The sequence below is a fragment of the Maylandia zebra genome, linkage group LG17 (assembly GCF_041146795.1).
Source record: "Maylandia zebra isolate NMK-2024a linkage group LG17, Mzebra_GT3a, whole genome shotgun sequence".
In the NCBI taxonomy this organism is placed as follows: domain Eukaryota; kingdom Metazoa; phylum Chordata; class Actinopteri; order Cichliformes; family Cichlidae; genus Maylandia; species Maylandia zebra.
In genome coordinates this window covers 40,244,701-40,264,133 of record NC_135183.1, presented here as the reverse complement: position 1 = coordinate 40,264,133, position 19,433 = coordinate 40,244,701, and the positions used below count along the sequence as shown (strand labels likewise).

Below are 19,433 nucleotides of genomic sequence, written 5' to 3'. Positions count from 1 at the left end.
TCGGAGCATTACGGCTATCGTAGGCGGAGCCTCGCGGAGTGATACGTACTGTGCTTCAACATAATGTTACCGTATTGTGTGTGTATAACCTCTTTAAGTTCTGTGGATGTTATACATGGTTATGCTGAGGATATGTCGGCTAGTTTCCACTGGAAACGCCTTTTGGTTAAACTGTCAGACAGGAATTTGCATTTGCACTGTTACATTTTATATAACTTTAATGCACATAAAACAGCTGCTTGTTTAAGTGAAAATACATTGATGGGGTGTTTTGCACTAATAAAGTTGAGGACAACCATTGACATTCACACCTATGGGCGATTTAGAGTTACTAGTTAACCTATCCCCACTAACTGCATGTGTTTGGACTGTGGGAGTACCCAAGAGAACGGAGACACGGGGAGAACATGCAAACAGAAAAGTCTTCCCAGGAGCCGAGGCCTCAGCAATGCTGAAATACGTGAGCGTGACATCATTTCAAAGAATGGAATAAAGGCCGCCTACAGCGAAAGAATCCCTTTGGAAACTCCGTCCGGACCTGAGAACTGTTCCTGAAACCTGCTTTTCCCATGTTTCACTTACCCATGTCCCATTGTCTGTGCAAAATAAAAAGAAGAGAGAGGTTCAAAACTTTTGCACAGTACTGTATTTATTCTCAACTATTAACTATTCTCTGTGCATAAACCAAATCTGACCATTACTGCTGAATCTTTCTGTGATATCGTAGAGGACATCAACATAAAAATTAAGTACACTCAAGTAACAATAAATAAATGTTAAAGGTCCACACTGGAAGCAACTGGTGACTAAAGACCAAAGTGAATGACTTTCTGCCACTTCCAGTGGGAACATGGATAAAATATGTGATGGAGACACAAACTGGGTAGGACACAAGATGATGACAATTATTTGTCAAGTTGTTGTTACGAGATAACGAGAGTTTGAGCTTGTTCTGCCCAAGGAAACAGGAAAAAAAGAGCAAAGCCTTACAGCCCAAGCTGATTATTCCATGCTGTGATCAAACAAATAGTTCATTAAAAAAATGAAAAAACAGACTGGAGGGAATCACTCAGAAATTCAGCAACATTTAATACCATGTTGGAGCTCAGGGTGAGCTGCAGATGTGTGTGTGCCAGTGAGTATTATGCAGGGACTGCACAGGAAACAACTCATGAGTAGTTCAGCCCCACCCAGCTAATAACCCTCATGGGAAGTGTTTGACGTAAAGAAAAAAAAAACAAGAAAAAACCTAAAAGGAACAGATTTAATCACATTAGACGTCTTTCTGAGAGTGCTGTTATCTTCTTCAATGCCCTGTACCAACACAGAGCAGCTACTCGTGAACTACCCGAAAAATAGAGCCTCAAATCAGAAGTACCTGACTCCGTGGTATAATTCTCAAACAGCCTAAAGCAGATGACTCGTAAGCTGGAGAGGAAATGGCGTGTCACAAATTTAGAAGATCATCATTTAGAATGAAGAAATAGTTTGTTGCTTTATAAGAAAGCCCTCCGCAAAGCCAGAACATCTTACTATTCATCACCGATTGAAGTAAGAAAGAACAACCCCAGGTTTCTCTTCAGCTCTGTAGCCAGGCTGACAAACAGTCAGAGCTCAAGCTGGCTGTAGTTACACCTTTACTCAAAAAGCATCTCTAGACCCAGCAGTCTTAGCTAATTATAGGCCAATCTCCAACCTTCCTTTCATATCAAACATCCTTGAAAGAGTAGTTGTCAAACAGCTAACAGATCATCTGCAGAGGTTTATTTGAAGAGTTTCAGTCAGGTTTCAGAGCTCAGCACAGCACAGAAACAGCTTTAGTGAAGGTTACAAATGATCTTCTTATGGCCTCTGACAGTGGACTCATCTCTGTGCTTGTCCTGCTAGACCTCAGTGCAGCGTTCGATACTGTCGACCATAATATCCTATTCGGTCTTTAAATCTGATGTCAGTACTTGTCTGGGCCCAAACTCCGCTTCAGGTCCCAAAGTCAAACGAACACTGCGACATCAATGAGAGTTAAAAACTGTCTAAATTCTTTCATCTGTAATAAAATGTTCAGTGTTGCTGCTTTACCAGGTGTAACAATTAAGTTTAACATCCAGGCATCCATGAAAACAGGATTTATCAAATTCAACGGAGTTAGAAGTTAGCAGGAAGTTAGCTCGCTAGCTTCCACCTAAACATGATGTAGCATGTTCTGACTGAGAGATTAATGAAAAATTCAAACGTACAGCTCTGCTATCACTTCCAACATAAATGAAGACAGAAAACTAAACAGCAGAGATGTTTGTAGGGTTACTGAAGTTGGGCTAGCTGGTATATAATGATGTGCTACGTGATTGCTAGCGACACAGCAATGTTAGCATAGCATAAACAGTGAAGCTGGAGGATGAACGTGTCCCAGTTAGGTAGGTACTAAACAGTACCTGGTACTATCACTGTAATTCATTATTATCAGGAAGTCCTAAAAACTCGCTGAAAAGCCTTCAGCTGATCCAAAATGCTGCAGCAAGAGTCCTGACAGGGACTAGAAAGAGAGAGCAGATTTCTCCTGTTTTGGCTTCCTGTTAAATCCAGAATTCAAAATCCTGCTCCTCACATACAAGGTCTTAAATAATCAGGCCCCATCTTATCTTAATGACCTTGTAGTACCATATCACCCTATTAGAGCACTTGGCTCTCGCTCTGCAGGCCTACTTGTTGTTCCTAGAGTATTTAAAAGTAGAATGGGAGGCAGAGCCTTCAGTTTTCAGGCCCCTCTTCTGTGGAACCAGCTTCCAGTTTGGATTCAGGAGACAGACACTATCTCTACTTTCAAGATTAGGCTTCAAACAATCCTTTTTGCTAAAGCATATAGTTAGGGCTGGACCAGGTGACCCTGAATCCTCCCTTAGTTATGCTGCAATAGACATAGGCTGCCGGGGATTCCCATGATGCACTGGGTGTTTCTTCTTCACTCATGTGTTTGTTAATAGACCTCTCTGCATTTAATTACTAGTCAATATTAATCTCTGCCTCTCTTCCACAGCGGGTCTTTGCTTTGTCTTCCTCCCCTCAACTTCCTCTTCCTGTTAAAAGGGAGTTTTTCCTTCCCACTGTCGCCAAAGTGCTTGCTCATAGGGGGTCGTATGATTGTTGGGTTTTTCTCTGTAATACTATAGTGTCTTTACTTTACAATATGAAGTGCCTTGAGGCTGCTGTTGTTGTGGTTTGGTGCTGTATAAATAACACTAAATTGAATTGAACCTGTCCAACACACTGCTCTTTACTGTAAATCCACCAGAGTACAGCTTGCTAACCTGTTCATCCTGCAGTAAACAATATTTTACAGACACACTTTTGAACAGAGAGGTCACCAAAGAAGTAACAGTGCTAATGAATGAGATCCCATAACCCAAAGTCATGAGCATGAAGCCCTCAGTTTCTGTTCCTCTCACCTGCATAAACTTAAAAGGTATTTTTGTTGTTACAGACATTTTAATTACGCTTCTCTCCTTCACTCAGACGCTATCAGATCCCCTTCATGGCCTGTCACCAGTCTTTGTTCCTATTCTTTCATACAAAACATGAAAGCAGCTGTGCTGTAACATCTCACAATGTCTATGTCACTGGCAGACAACAGGGACCGTACACATTTCATGTCGTGACAGAAGTTTACTTAAGCCCTTGTTGGCAGTAGCAATACAGCCCCATTAATTTTACAAACTTAGTTAGTACACAACTTCTCATTCGTATCATAAAATCACTCAGCCGTGACCTTTTCTGGACTGCAGATCTGGCGTACCGGGCATTTGCTCATTGCATGCACTTGTGGCCGATATACTTTTGGTTTTTTCCTTGTCGATATAATTTTAGAAGCTATAGGCCGGCTTGAAAGTCCACTTTGCATCGGCCCTACAAGTACCGGCACAAGCCATTTGTTAATTTTTCATTACTGACATTGTATTGGCCAATCTAATCTCTCAACACAACCGACCTACCTTACGTTCGCTGTGCGCTCATGCACCTCGTTGAACAGAAGAAGTGATGGAGACGGACAGCTTGCTCAGCTCTAACATCGCATTGAGGAATCGCACAAATCAAGTGGACCGTCTGACCAATCGTGGTGGACCAAAACTTGCTGATGGCTAAAATGGAAAATGTAATTACTACATCTATTAATCTCTGTAATATAATATTAACTATGATAAACAACAAAACTATATGGAAAACGGATTTTTCTTCCAACAGTGTGTTTATTTATCTTCAAACATAACACCTGTACACGACCACTAAAACGTAAACAAGTTGCTGAACTTACACTACAAACTACACATACTGCAATAGTGCATATATCACCATAAAGGGAGGGGGGGCTGTGTGCGACTCCCACCATATATGACTCACACTCGCAGGTTACACGTACATTAGAAAGTAGTCATTCAATACCAAGCAATAAACATCATCCCCAAATTTTCCACCAGCCGGGGCAAGTCTCCCCTGCGTGGTGATCTTTTCTAAGCTCAGAGTTGATGTTAATTCTGAAATCCATTCTATCCTTGGTCGATCCACCTCTTTCCAAGCAACTGCAATCACTCTGTTGGCCACCAGCAGCCCTTATGTGACAGCTGGATAAATAACCAGCAGAAAAAGTTTTGGTTCTAAATGCATCTCTAATATTTCTTATTAATATGAATATTTCTCCTGTAAGTCCTCTCTCCAGAACTCGAGCTTCTTTGCTGACGTTTCTGGAGAGGCAGCCACCAGTTCATTATACATTTTAGAAATCAGGCCCCTTCCCTGACAATCTTTCACCATCATTTCTTCGAGTTGATGGGCCAGAAATGGACAAGGACTAGTTTTGCTGTTCTAATAAAATCTCTCATTTGTAAATATCTAAAAAAAAACTTGCTGTGGGCAACAATTTCATCAAAGGACAACAAGTGTTTGTCTGGATTGTGGAAAACTGAGACGACTGGTCTTTGTTTGTTTGGGTTTTTTGCAACACAGAAGAGAACCTTAAAACATTTGTCATATACTTTACAGTAATGTTCAATATTCTTTGCTCATATTAAATGTTTTAATAAGTAAATATTTTGCCCCAACAGTTCAGCCAATAAAAGGCTTTCCTTAGGCACATTTTGTGTGCAGTTTGCAGTCGATGCAAAAACTGAAAGCTTGCTGGTGTCAAACAGAAAAGCAGCCCTACTGCTTACTCAAACCACACACACTCTTTTCTCACATAATTGTGAAAAACTGGTTCTGCACACATTAACGCGTCGCAGCCGTTAGATTCCTCTAACAGGTGGAAATGACTCGTGGGAACATAACCTGTAAGCTGCCAGGACCAAACAGCAAACTCAATGAATAAACATAATATCTCACTGATTAAAAACAACAACAACAACCCAGTAGCATGGCTACTCATTAGGACACAGTCCAGCTTGTTTGTTACACTTAATTTGCACTTTAATCACACACAAGTCCAAACCTGTGTCGCCTACACGCTGAGAACGGCACATGTTCACTGTCTTATTGAAAGTCATGAAGTTTTACTTAGAATAAGCTGCTGCATGCATGAAGTTGTGTTTTCTGGTGGGAGAGCAGCAGGGAAGATTAGTTTGTGTTACTCTGTTTATTTTGTATCCTTCCCAAAGCACTGATCCTCTGCCAAGTCAAACCAACAACTCACAGACATAGTAGAGGGAAAGAGAGAGGATCAGGAAAGGAGGAGGAAACTGGCAGCAACAGTGGCCAGACATAACTACGACACCGTGATGTCAGCTCCAGGTTAGACTCTCCGATTCTCTTTCATTCAGTTCCTCCATCCTGTCCTACCCTAATGTTTATCTCTGTAAAATGCGGAAAGATTTGACTACCGACAGTAAACACAAGTGCATCTGATGTTTCCACTGATTACTATTGACTAAACTTGACTAAACACACAGACATTTAGAGACAACAGGCCCTCGTAATCATTTCTATTAGTTCTTTGACGTTTGCCTGCAGGTGCATGTGAAGTTGGTCCAATGTAATGTAAAGTCTCTATGGATGAGCACATGAATGTCTGCTCAGAGACTGATGCCAACTACATTTACATGAGCCAGGCTCATTGCTCTACCTGCACACTCGCCTTATTCACCCATTCATATGTGCACTTTTTTCTTCCTAAATGATTTCTAACATTCATACACGCCAATGGATGCAGCTTGGGCACATGGACGTAGAAATTTCTAAACAGAAATCTCCGGCAAACAAACAACCAGTTCATGTCTCTAATTGCCTTTCCCGTTTTGGAACAAACTCTTATTTGTGATTCCATTTTGAGATATGAAGTTACAGACAGCAGCAACCACAGTGAATTATCTTCCAGCGAAACGTGAAAGGATGATGGTAAATTCCATACAATTACAGTTCACGTCGGCAGTAACGACACCTGATACATTAAAATAGTTAAATCGTTTTGTGAATTTGCTAAAACAATGTCTTACTGTACTATTCTCTGAACCCTCTCCAGTCTGACCAGCAGTGACATGTTAGGCTCATGTTCTCCTTAAACTGCTGTCCAAAAAAATGATGTGGGCTGTATAAATACTTGGAAGAATTTCTGGTCTTGTTGGGAGAGACAGGGTCTATCCCACTTTGGATGGAGCGGCTCTCATTTCTATAAATGTTATCCCCCCAAAACCACATCCCCTTAGAGACTGTGTTTTCTCCAAAAATCAACAAAAAGAAATTTAAACACTAAAATCACAACAAAAGAAAAATATAGTGTCCACAACTGTACCAAGGAGTAAAACAGTGACATGTGGATTATATGTTAGGTCTGACTCCTGGAAGTCTCTGTTAGTACATGAATTAATAATTAATAAACTGGTTTACTCTGCCTTAGTGAAACCTGGAAGATTATGTTTGAATGAGTCAACACTCCCAACTCATGCTAAAGTCAGAATCCTCGAAGCACAGGGGAGCTTTCAAGAGGAGCTTTCACTCCAGCTTAATAATCAACCAAAGACCCAGACAGAACTGTAGTTCATTTGAAACCCTGATGCTTAGTCTTGTGGTATGGAGGGCCTCGAGTGCCAAAATGAAATAAACATATATTTAATTATTAAGACATTTAATTAATTATTTATATATTTCATTAATCAACTGTTTGAAAGCTTGAGTTTTCAGTTGCAACATCAAGATTGTATCTCATGACACAGAATGTGATATGTCAACACGCACCACCCACGACACAAGTGAAGCAGCAAGCATAAAAACGCCGTAAGGAACGACGACGGACATGACAGTGGAGAAAATGAACTGAATCCGTTTTTAATAGGTTTGATTCATCCCCTGCACCCCTTCCTACTGCTACACCCACCACCACCATCTGGGCACCTGGGGGACTGCTCGGGCTTTGGCGTTGACATAACGCCGCAATGCATTGTGGGAGCGCGGCGCCATTTGAGAAGGCCACGAATCAAAACAAACACACTGTGTTGGAAGGACGACTGCCAGAACCATGCTTAAAATCAGCTCAAAAGTCAAAGGACTGTATCGAGACCGGTTGCGCCCGGACACCAAGAGACGGTACTTGGAAAAAATAGCGTGCATCGGTAATGTGGACCCGTTTTTCTCTCAGCTGCAGACTTGCTGGTGTTTAAGGGTTTGAGAGTAAAGATTAGACAGAAAAACAATCTTTAAAAAAAAGACGTGCTTGCACTCACACATGCTATGCATAATTACAACATTTCACAATTTATAGAAGTGCAAAATTCTCTCTAAGATTGCAGTAGCAAAGTGGGAGACAAACAGGAGAAGGGGATGAACGAACTCACCACACACAGGATAGCTGACTGTGAGCGCACACCATCCTCAACAGGTTTCCATTTATTTTGCAATTTTCCAGTAAGATCATGCTGTAAAACTAGTTCCACAAGATGATGAATGACCTCTTTTTACTTTCAAAGAGACATGAGGGGTACTTCACAGAGTCTGACCTACATCGATGCATCCACACAGTGTCCATGGTTACCATGATTGCTGCAGATGCACTAAAATACTGTGAATTAAACTCGCACTGCAAAAACCTAATGGTGACATGAGTGTCCAGGTTATTCATTACGACTGAACGGTATAATTTGGTGAAATTATACTTTAGAAGTATCATAGAATTCAGCTGAAGGTGACGGGCCCCAGAGGTGGCAGGCCCCAGAGGTGACGGGCCCCCGAGGTGGCGGGCCCCCAAGGTGACGGGCCCCCGAGGTGACAGGCCCCCGAGGCCGCAAGCTGTGTCCTCCCGTCCTCGGAAATCTGGACTTGTGTGGACTTTCCACGCAGGAACAAAAAAGGATTTAAGCACAAACTCCACTATGTTGCTGTATTTTTCCTGAAAGACCTCAGTGCAGCACCCAGTAGGGAGGGTTGCTGTAGCCCAGGAGGTCGAGTAGGTCATCTGCTGACTGAAAGGTTGGTGGTTTGATGCCCGGCTGCTCCAGTCTACAAGCCAAATATCCTTGAGCAAATTGCTCTCCGACGCATCCACTGGAGTACGAGTGTGTTAGACAGAAAGCACTCACATAGAAGACTTAGCCCTTTTCCATTAGTACCAGCATGACAGTTTTCAATTAGGCGATAGTACCAGGTACTGTTTAGTACCTACCTAACTGGGACACGTTCATCCTCCAGCTTCACTGTTTATGCTATGCTAACATAGCTGTGTCGCTAGCAATCACGTAGCACATCATTATATACCAGCTAGTGCAACTTCAGTAACCCTACAAACGTCACTGCTGTTTAGTTTTCTGTCTTCATTTATGTTGGAAGTGATAGCAGAGCTGTACGTTTGAATTTTTCATTAATCTCTCAGTCAGAACATGCTACATCATGTTTAGGTGGAAGCTAGCGAGCTAACTTCCTGCTAACTTCTAACTCTGTTAAATTTAATAAATCCTGTTTTCATGGATGCCTGGATGTTAAGCTTAATTGTTACACCTGGTAAAGCAGCAACGCTGAACATTTTATTACAGATGAAAGAATTTAGACAGTTTTTAACTCTCATTGATGTCGCAGTGTTCGTTTGACTTTGGGACCTGAAGCGGAGTTTGGGCCCAGACAAGTACTGACATCAGATTTAAAGACCGGATAGGATATTATGGTCGACAGTATCGAACGCTGCACTGAGGTCTAGCAGGACAAGCACAGAGATGAGTCCACTGTCAGAGGCCATAAGAAGATCATTTGTAACCTTCATTAAAGCTGTTTCTGTGCTGTGATGAGCTCTGAAACCTGACTGAAACTCTTCAAATAAACCTCTGCAGATGATCTGTTAGCTGTTTGACAACTACTCTTTCAAGGATGTTTGATATGAAAGGAAGGTTGGAGATTGGCCTATAATTAGCTAAGACTGCTGGGTCTAGAGATGCTTTTTGAGTAAAGGTGTAACTACAGCCAGCTTGAAGGCCTGTGGTACATAGCTGATTAATAAAGATATTTACAGTGTAGTACTGTCCATTTAGTTTTGTAGCATTTGACTGAGTCTGAGCAGAGAGTAAAGCCAGAGGCTTGCCTCATATTCTGCTCGAGGTTTGCAGACTTTCAGTCATTGTGGTTCTAAACTGTTTGTAGAAAACTCCCCACAATGAAGGTGAAAAAGCCTAAAATAGAAAATAAAGTACAACTTTAAACCTTTACAACATAAAATAACTTAACCTTCTACATAACAAATGTACAGTTTCTGTCATGCACAATATTTAAACATGTACTTATTTACTTATAACCACAAATTTGTGCCTCATCAACGGGGCTGCTAATGACAAGATAAACTTCCACAAGCTCCGCTACAACACTCCCTCCAACCTCCCCGACTGTCGCCAAACTGCACCGACAACAGTTATACAGGAAGTCGTTTCTTCAAAATAATAGCATCACAACTCCAACAGGAAGTTAATCCCAGCTGATAGTACTGCCAAAATAAGATGCAAGTAAGCAAATAAAAGTATTTAGGGTTATTTATACGAGAGGGACTTTGTTTCCAGGCAATCCAACATGTCTCTACCTCAGGCTTAAAGAATTCCTAACTGAGTTAAATTATAAATATGAGGACATAAACACATTCAAAATGGAAACTTGGAGATTAACCCAAGCAGGAGGTTTCTGACCCTGAAAAGCTCAGCCTGAGGACAAATAACCTACCATCACAAACTCAGGGAGCAGAAATGCCCTTCAACGCCACTGATGAGGCGTGAGCTGCAAGAAAACGTTCCCAATAATGGACTAATAGAAAAATGACCGAAGAGGAATTTGAGAGGAATGTGGGGGGGTTTCAAGAAGTGGTGATGATGCAGTGTCCTTTAGTGTGACTGCTCTGTGTCAAATGCTTCTCATTGTATTCAAGCCTGTGAATGTGGCAGCATGAATGTTCGCCTTCAGCCGAGCACGCCACTTCGAGGACAGCACAGAAGTTGCTTTTTATGGCCTAATATCCAAATGAGCTTTTCCACCTGTAATCACTACTTATTTTGTCCTCTAACAAAACAAACAAAAAAATAAATCACACTGTTGAGTTATCAGAGCACCCACCAGCTAGACGGGCTACTTACGATTTGCCAATACCTTACTTCACATTTGAACTGGCATCATTCAGTCTCCAGAGATGACCGACTTTGACCACTTTGCCTCCTCCTGTCACCTGCTCAGTACGGCTATATCGGTACACACAATTTGCTGCATTGTCCTGGTAACTAAATGTTCAGTGTTTGTTTAAATAAAGCATAGCGTGACCTAAGCTAAGCTGGGGCAGTCCTTAATTAGTATACATAATTGGACAGATCTCAGCCAAACAGGTAAAACAATAGTAAGTTACACCATTTGCTTCATTCTTTAATCTTTTTTTAAACTTGTTTATAGTTTACAATTAGGTTAAGTTATTCAATGCAACTGTATGTATTATTGTAGAGTCTACCTTGCAAAGCAAAGTACCTTGAGGCGACTTGTCATTTGGTGCTGTATAAATAAAATGGAACTGAGGGAAAAAATGCTCCAGCTGTGGTCAACTTTAGCCAGGTGGGCCACGGCATTTATAGGCTGTGAAAAATGCTCCCCACATGGACTGCTTCTTGTTGTGTGCCAAATATGAGAAAGGTAGCTGAAGATATCGGAGTCTGTGTCCCACTGTCCTGAGTTAGTGTCTGTTGATCTCTGGCTGCTCCAGTCTGCATGCCAAATGGGTAAGATATTAACTCCAAGTTGCTCTCCGGTACATCCACTGGAGTGTGTGTGTGAAAGCACGTCAGCAGAAAAAGCATAGAACAAAGTGCTTGTATGATTAGGTGGTGAATGAGGCCAGTTGTATAAAGTGTGTTGAGTGCTCAGGTAGAGTAAAGAACAAGTCCATTTACCATCTTTTTGACTCTTTAGATTGTTTCACTATTTTGCAGTTGGTCCAACTGGTGAACGACACAACAGGAGCTAATTCAAACAAAAGATAATACTTAGAGTATGATGGTACCAATGTAGTGATTCCATTACAATGATCAGTAGCACTCGTCACAGCGAGCCATGTTTTAGATAAACACTTTTGGCTGCATGTATCAAACACCAGCTTGAAAAGCTCGATAAGCAAACGAAACGTCAGTAAGTAATCAGAAAACATTAGAGACGTGTGCCCTCCCCAAGAAACAACGAAAGCCAGAATATATGCACGAGTTCTTTTCTTTCCTATCATGTGAAAAACAACTCAAGCACCATCACACACTCATGTCTCTCTGTACTGCCTCTGAATGTGTCCTGATCTAATCCCAGCCTCTTTAAAATGCTCTGGCTGCATTTGCAGTTATCCAACTGTGCAAGCATGTAATGCTTAACACATGCAACTGTGCTTGCAGGTTTACATGTCCATGTGCATGCATTAATACACTGAAGATGTGTTTGGGTACACTCTGCATGCATGTATACATACAAATGAGCACCAGGTTTGGTCTATTTATAGAATGGCTATATTAGCTCACTGCATGTGTCAGCTGCTGCTTTCAAAATATCCACAGATAGCACCAGCAGCTCCAGTAAAGCTGCACCAGCAGCTCCAGTAAAAGTCAGTGTGAAAATAGGTGGAAGAAAATCAAAGTGTATCTGTGGTGATCAGAGAGCTGCCAGACAGTCACACCAAAAAACTAACATGTGTGTGCAAAAAGCTCACAGGTTGCTGAAGTTGGTTATAACCCTGGAGTGGGTGCACACATACACAACAGACACACAGCACACCAACAAGTAGAGCCTGTTAAGCAGTGGAGCAGCGTCTGAGTCACCCTTGCTTGTCAAACTTGTGCCTCACTAACAGTACAGACTTGTTCTTGGGTAAATCCCTTCACTGGAGAGAGTGTGTTTATGAGACAGAGGCGAAGAGCTGTTCAGTCACATCAGTTTTCTACATGTGTGGGTAAGGATGTGTGTGCACATTACAGGGCCGCTAAACAGAAGGATTTGGGAATTCCTCCAAAGGAGCAGACAGGCCAAGAGGTGGGAAGAGGGGAGGGAATCTCAGAGCTTACCAAGCACACAAAGCAGCACCCCACTGCCCAAGACAAGCCACCCAACCCGTCTCCATCCCTCTCTGCATCCATCAGTGTCTTCCTATCTATGTTTTTTCCATGCCACACATTCCAACTCACTTGATGAAGCAGCGAGCTCCCTCAAATGTATATCCTTCCTCCCATCCTGTTGGTAAATCTGTGAGGGAGGGAAAGAAAAACAACACAAGACAGCAGGAACATAAGGAACGGTGACAGAGACAGCGAATCAAACAGCAACACACTTTTTCTAGCATAATATCTCGTTTGGATTGCGCCCTTTTTAATCAATCCCGCCCCCTCCCTCCTGCAGAATTTATCATTTTGTGTGCGTCTGCCTGCTCAGTATCACGCTGGTGGAATACACCATTGATGTGCATGCACCCAATAAAAACCTCCCCACGGCAGATGTGCAAATTTGGGGGCAATATCGTCTCTGAGCTGACGCACAAGCCGCAGCGCATTGTTCTATAATCGGCCGTGGTGACTGGAAATACTGGGTTTCTGCAGCAAAGCGGGGTATGTATCAAATGTCACTGCAGGGAATCCGCTTGGAAATCGGCAAAAGCCTACGTGACATAACTTTTAAAAAGTGTGTCGCAAAGTGTCCAGGTGGAGTAAGTGGGGTGGGGATGGCGGGGGGACGCCGTGCGCAACGGTCCGACAGCGGAGAGGGGCGACTGTTGCTTTGCTGCAGAGAAGAAATCTACCCCCGTCGTCTTTCACGCTCTCCCCGCAACTTGTCGCCCCTTTTTTCCCACCGTGACGCGCACATAACCTTTTCTAGGCGACGCGTGCGTGCGTGCGTGCGTGCACGGATTTTCGCAGGAATGTAGAAAAAACACATCCTGTATTACCTGGGGTTTTTCTGTGCCCCGTGATGACAGCTTCTCCTGTAACTGGATGCAACCAGGTTGTACTCTTTGCTTCTTCGCTGTTGGTGAAAGAAAACGGGGGAGGGAGAGGTGAACAGAGAACCCGAAAAAAAAACCCAAACAAGAATGCGTCGGAGAAAAAAGCAGTAGGTATCCATAAATCCGTGTATCCGCGTCATATTTACTTAATGAAGAATATGCGTCCATCCCGAGTCACCCCATAACTCCAAGAAGAGGGAAGGCAGGAGAGCCAGTCCGGCTGAGGATCCGCCGCCATGTCTAGTTTGGAGCTTTGCTTTACTACGGGTATGGGCTGGAGTGCGCGGCTCCGTGCCAAGCGCGCGCGCACTTCATCCTGTGCGCGCCTCAAGGAAATGCGCGAACGCGCAGAAAAGATAAAGATGCAAGCAACGATTTTGTCACAAGCCTGGGGAACCGATGGGCTCGTTTTTGGCAGCCGTGCGACTAAACTGGTGCCGGTGAACGTTCCAGATAACACGTAGCTTCATCTGTTCCGTACACGAGCTTTTCACAATGCACCAATTAAATTCAGATAATATTGACACTGTTTCTTCTTCTTTCGTTTCGTATATGATAAACTTTATTTCCACTTAGGTCGGCCCTTCTCTGCAGATCAACACGTTCCCTGTGAATTATTGTTTTTTCACCATTATGGTAAATGGGGTTGAACTCATACCAATCAGGCATGATTATAATACTACTGTGAAAGAAGCCAAGGAAAAAGACCGTTTCCATGAAAGGGTGCACATGGTCTGCAGCAACGTTTAGGTAGGTGGTGCATGTAGGGAAATGTTCAAAAAAGGAGTCTGTGGCTGACGGGTGTTCCTGGTTTCTAAAAGGAAATGTTTCCAGTTGAATTGTGACTTGAAGATTGTTTTATTTATTACTAACTAAAGACTTAATAATAAACTCCTTCTTAAATAAGCATAAACGTTCCAAAAAACAAGACATTTATCCAGAACAACCTGTGTACTCCTAACCTCTCCGGCCATGCTCCTCCTCTTCCCAAACCACAAAGGTTTTCCATTGCACTTACATGCTTAAAGTGATGGGCACCTCTTTTGATTCTTATCACAAACAGGGCCATATCATTACCTTACGAAAACATAACCTAAATGTTCAAATGTATTAATCCTGAAAATATCAATTATGTAACTCACAAGCATCTATGAATTACAAACCAAACATGAAATTAATTGTAAATCCAAATATAAAGTAGATATCTGGCGCCTACAGTAATATCCACATGGGTGGCAGGACCCGAGGTTTCCAGAGCATCAGACTGTGTTTCCTAAGCACGTGACACAAGCTCCCGGCCATCCACGTGAAAAAAGCAAACATGATTCATCAGAACAGGCCATCTTCCTCCTTTGCTCGATGGTCCACTTCTGATGCTCATTGTTGTCACAGTCATTATGGGCACACTGACAGGTTTTGGCTGTGCAGCCCCACAAACAAACTGTGATACCCTGTGACACCTTTTTAATCAGAACCAGCACTGAGCTGCAGCAGCAGCTTGTTTCTTCAGCTGGAAAATATGGGCAAACCTTCCCACTGCGTGTGAAATGTAAATCAAAGAAAAATGTAATGATTTGCAAGTCTCATAAATCCATATTTTATTCAAAAAGAGCATATACACCTTATCAAATGTTTGAAATTTGTCACGGCTAAGCCGCAGGTGTGTTTGTGGTGCGGACCCAAATGCAGACACGCAAGAGATGAACAGAGGTTTACACAAAAAGCGAGCCTTTGGTACGGAGATACACAAAAAACAGAAAAACAAGGTGAGGTGAAACTAAACTGAAGCCTAAACTGGGAATGAACCAACTATGAAAACAATGACGTGAGAACATAAGATGGAAACTGGATGGGAGCGTGTAAAACCTTGAACATGAAATCAAATCACTTTTATTGTCACATGTGCAGGTACACTGGTACATGCGAGTGAAATTCTTGTGTGCGAGCTTCACAAGCAACAGAGGTGTGCAAAGTACAATAACATAAGAACAGGCAAATATACGAATGGCTAAATCTGAGAATTATATGAATAAATATATGTACAATATAAGAGTGTATGCATATTACTGAATGTGTATACTAAATATGTATGTCTACGTGTGTGTATATATACAGTGGGGCAAAAAAGTATTTAGTCAGCCACCGATTGTGCAAGTTCCCCCACTTAAAATGATGACAGAGGTCAGTAATTTGCACCAGAGGTACACTTCAACTGTGAGAGACAGAATGTGAAAAAAAAATCCATGAATCCACATGGTAGGATTTGTAAAGAATTTATTCGTAAATCAGGGTGGAAAATAAGTATTTGGTCACCTCAAACAAGGAAAATCTCTGGCTCTCACAGACCTGTAACGTCTTCTGTAAGAAGCTTTTCTGTCCCCCACTCGTTACCTGTATGAATGGCACCTGTTTGAACTCATCATCTGTATAAAAGACACCTGTCCACAGCCTCAAACAGTCAGACTCCAAACTCCGCCATGGCCAAGACCAAAGAGCTTTCGAAGGACACCAGGAAAAGTATTGTAGACCTGCACCAGACTGGGAAGAGTGAATCTACAATAGGCAAGCAGCTTGGTGTGAAAAAATCAACTGTGGGAGCAATCATCAGAAAATGGAAGACATACAAGACCACTGATAATCTCCCACGATCTGGGGCTCCACGCAAGATCTCATCCCGTGGGGTCAAAATGATCATGAGAACGGTGAGCAAAGATCCCAGAACCACACGGGGGGACCTGGTGAATGACCTGCAGAGAGCTGGGACCAAAGTAACAAAGGTCACCATCAGTAACACACTACAACGGCAGGGAATCAAATCCCGCAGTGCCAGACGTGTTCCGCTGCTGAAGCCAGTGCATGTCCAGGCCCGTCTGAAGTTTGCCAGAGAGCACATGGATGATACAGCAGAGGATTGGGAGAATGTCATGTGGTCAGATGAAACCAAAGTAGAACTTTTTGGTATAAACTCAACTCGTCGTGTTTGGAGGACAAAGAATACTGAGTTGCATCCCAAGAACACCATACCTACTGTGAAGCATGGGGGTGGAAACATCATGCTATGGGGCTGTTTTTCTGCCAAGGGGACAGGACGACTGATCCGTGTTAAGGACAGAATGAATGGGGCCATGTATCGTGAGATTTTGAGCCAAAACCTCCTTCCATCAGTGAGAACTTTGAAGATGAAACGAGGCTGGGTCTTCCAACATGACAATGATCCAAAACACACCGCCCGGGCAACAAAGGAGTGGCTCCGTAAGAAGCATTTGAAAGTCCTGGAGTGGCCTAGCCAGTCTCCAGACCTCAACCCCATAGAAAATCTGTGGCGGGAGTTGAAAGTCCGTGTTGCTCGGCGACAGCCCCAAAACATCACTGCTCTCGAGAAGATCTGCATGGAGGAATGGGCCAAAATGCCAGCTACTGTGTGTGCAAACCTGGTAAAGACCTATAGTAAACGTTTGACCTCTGTTATTGCCAACAAAGGTTATGTTACAAAGTATTGAGTTGTATTTTTGTTATTGACCAAATACTTATTTTCCACCCTGATTTACGAATAAATTCTTTACAAATCCTACCATGTGGATTCATGGATTTTTTTTTTCACATTCTGTCTCTCACAGTTGACGTGTACCTCTGGTGCAAATTACTGACCTCTGTCATCATTTTAGGTGGGGGAACTTGCACAATCGGTGGCTGACTAAATACTTTTTTGCCCCACTGTATGTGTGTGTGTGTGTGTGTGTGTGTGTGTGCACATATTTTACAAATTAAATAGAGTAAAAATAAAATAAATATGTAAAATATACAGAGGTTGGTAGTTGGATATTGTGCAAAACAGTGGCATTTATATACAGTGTGGAGTGCATAATGTTGAAGTTCCAGTAGTGAAGCTGAGGTGTCTATGACGTGTTCAGCAGTCTGATGGCCTGGTGGAAGAAGCTGTCTCTCAGTCTGCTGGTACGGGACCGGATGCTGCAGAACCTCCTTCCTGATGGAAGTAGTCTGAACAGTTTATGGCTGGGATGACTGGAGTCCTTGATGATCCTCCCCGCTTTCCTCAGGCACCGCTTCCTGTAGATGTCTTGGAGGGAGGGAAGCTCACCTCCAATTATCCGTTCAGAGCACCGCACTACTCGCTGGAGAGCTTTGCAGTTGTAGGCGGTGCTGTTGCCATACCAGGTGGTGATGCATCCAGTGAGGATGCTCTCAATGGCACAGTGATAGAAGGTCCTGAGGATGCGGGGGCTCATGCCGAATCTTTTCAGTCTCCTGAGAAAGAAGAGGCGCTGCTGCGCCTTCTTCACTGTTTTGTTTGTGTGTACTGACCACGTAAGATCCTCAGCCAGATGTACACCAAGGAACCGGAAGCTGCTCACTCTCTCCACAGCAGCGCCGTTGATGGTGATGGGGGTGTGTACTTCTCTGCACCTCCGGAAGTCCACTATCAACTCCTTTGTCTTTGCGACGTTGAGGGTGAGATAGTTGTCTTGACACCAGTGGGTCAGGGCGCTGACCTCCTCCCTGTAAGCCGTCTCATCACCGTTGGTGATAAGACCCACCACTGTAGTGTCGTCCGCAAACTTCACAATGATGTTGGAGTTGTTAGTGGCTGTGCAGTCGTAGGTGTAGAGTGAGTACAGGAGAGGGCTCAGTACACACCCCTGTGGAGCACCAGTGTTCAGTGTGACGGGGGATGAGGTGATGCTGCCCAGTCTGACCACTTGGCGTCTGTCAGACAGGAAGCTAATGACCTTGTAGTACCATATCACCCTATTAGAGCACTTCGCTCTCACTCTGCAGGCCTACTTGTTGTTCCTAGAGTATTTAAAAGTAGAATGGGAGGCAGAGCCTTCAGTTTTCAGGCCCCTCTTCTGTGGAACCAGCTTCCAGTTTGGATTCAGGAGACAGACACTATCTCTACTTTCAAGATTAGGCTTCAAACTTTCCTTTTTGCTAAAGCATATAGTTAGGGCTGGACCAGGTGACCCTGAATCCTCCCTTAGTTATGCTGCCGAAGGTTCTTCCTGTTAAAAGGAAGTTTTTCCTTCCCTGTCACGGTCCTGAATTGGTGACCCAGCGCTTTGAGTTTATTATTATTACTTTCTACTTCATGTTTCTTATCCTTACCTGTGTCTTCCCTCTGTGCTCTGTTCGGGTCCCTGAGTTTTGTGTTGTAAAATAATCTGTGTGTTTCCTGTTTTACTTTGTAGGTCTGTGTCTCGTTATGTCCATGAGTCCCAGCTGTGTGCCCACCTCTTCCTCGTTTCCTCATGTGCCTGCCAGTGTATTTTAGTCCCTGTCAGTTAGTTCTTGTTGTTGCCTTGTTAATGTTGGTTCCCTTCTCGTCATGTGTGTTTTCTCATGAGTTATAGTCTTGGATTTCCCAGTTTAGTTTGTTATTGTTTTATATTTCTCCCAAGGCTGCAATAAAGTGCAGTTTTGAGTCCAGCGTTTTGGGTCCTCTTCAACTGCCTGCACACAGCATATCATTCCCACTGTCGCCAAAGTGCTGCTCATGGGGGGTCATATGATTGTTGGGTTTTTCTCTGTATGTATTATTGTGGGGTCTACTGTACAACATAAAGCACCTTGAGGTGACTGTTGTTGTGATTTGGCGCTGTGTAAATAAATTGAATTGAATATACTGCTGTGGATGACATATATTGTGACTTGGGAATTATGTATTCAGTCTGAGTTTTCCATTACAATGAACCTGCATGGCTTTCTCTTGTTCATGAGATATTTACACCAGAAGTGCTAATTTGTGATGAGAATCGTGACAACTGTTAACAAATAGCTCACCTGCAGTGCTAATGGTTTTCCTTGCATTTTTAAAAATATTTATTTGGATTCCAGTGTTTAAATTAATAGATAGCCTATATTGGTCTTCACAATCCACTTCAAAAATGACAATGAGACACGTGCGTGTGTTTGTGAAAAATAGAAGCGCAAACATGAAAAACATTAGGCAGAGACAGGAAGTGAA

At 42.9% G+C, this 19,433-nt stretch overlaps 1 protein-coding gene across 8 annotated transcripts in view; it reads right to left on the bottom strand.

Moving 5' to 3' along the window:
• The window catches only part of LOC101487254 (pleckstrin homology domain-containing family A member 5), a 167,097-nt gene extending 153,348 nt beyond the window's left edge, over positions 1 to 13,749 (bottom strand). For 6 of the 8 annotated variants that reach the window (XM_076875709.1, XM_023154173.3, XM_076875710.1 and 3 more), the window contains exons 1-3: positions 13,597 to 13,737; positions 13,394 to 13,470; positions 12,639 to 12,696 (exon numbers count right to left, since the gene is read on the bottom strand). In XM_076875709.1, the coding sequence (XP_076731824.1) occupies positions 12,639 to 12,696; positions 13,394 to 13,470; positions 13,597 to 13,688 (227 nt within the window). In that variant the 5' untranslated portion in view covers positions 13,689 to 13,737. Of the gene's footprint in view, positions 1 to 10,938; positions 11,184 to 12,638; positions 12,697 to 13,393; positions 13,471 to 13,596 lie in introns of those variants that run through there. The other 2 variants (XM_076875714.1, XM_076875715.1) reach the window with 2 other exon arrangements.
• Positions 13,750 to 19,433: the final 5,684 nt, after the last annotated feature.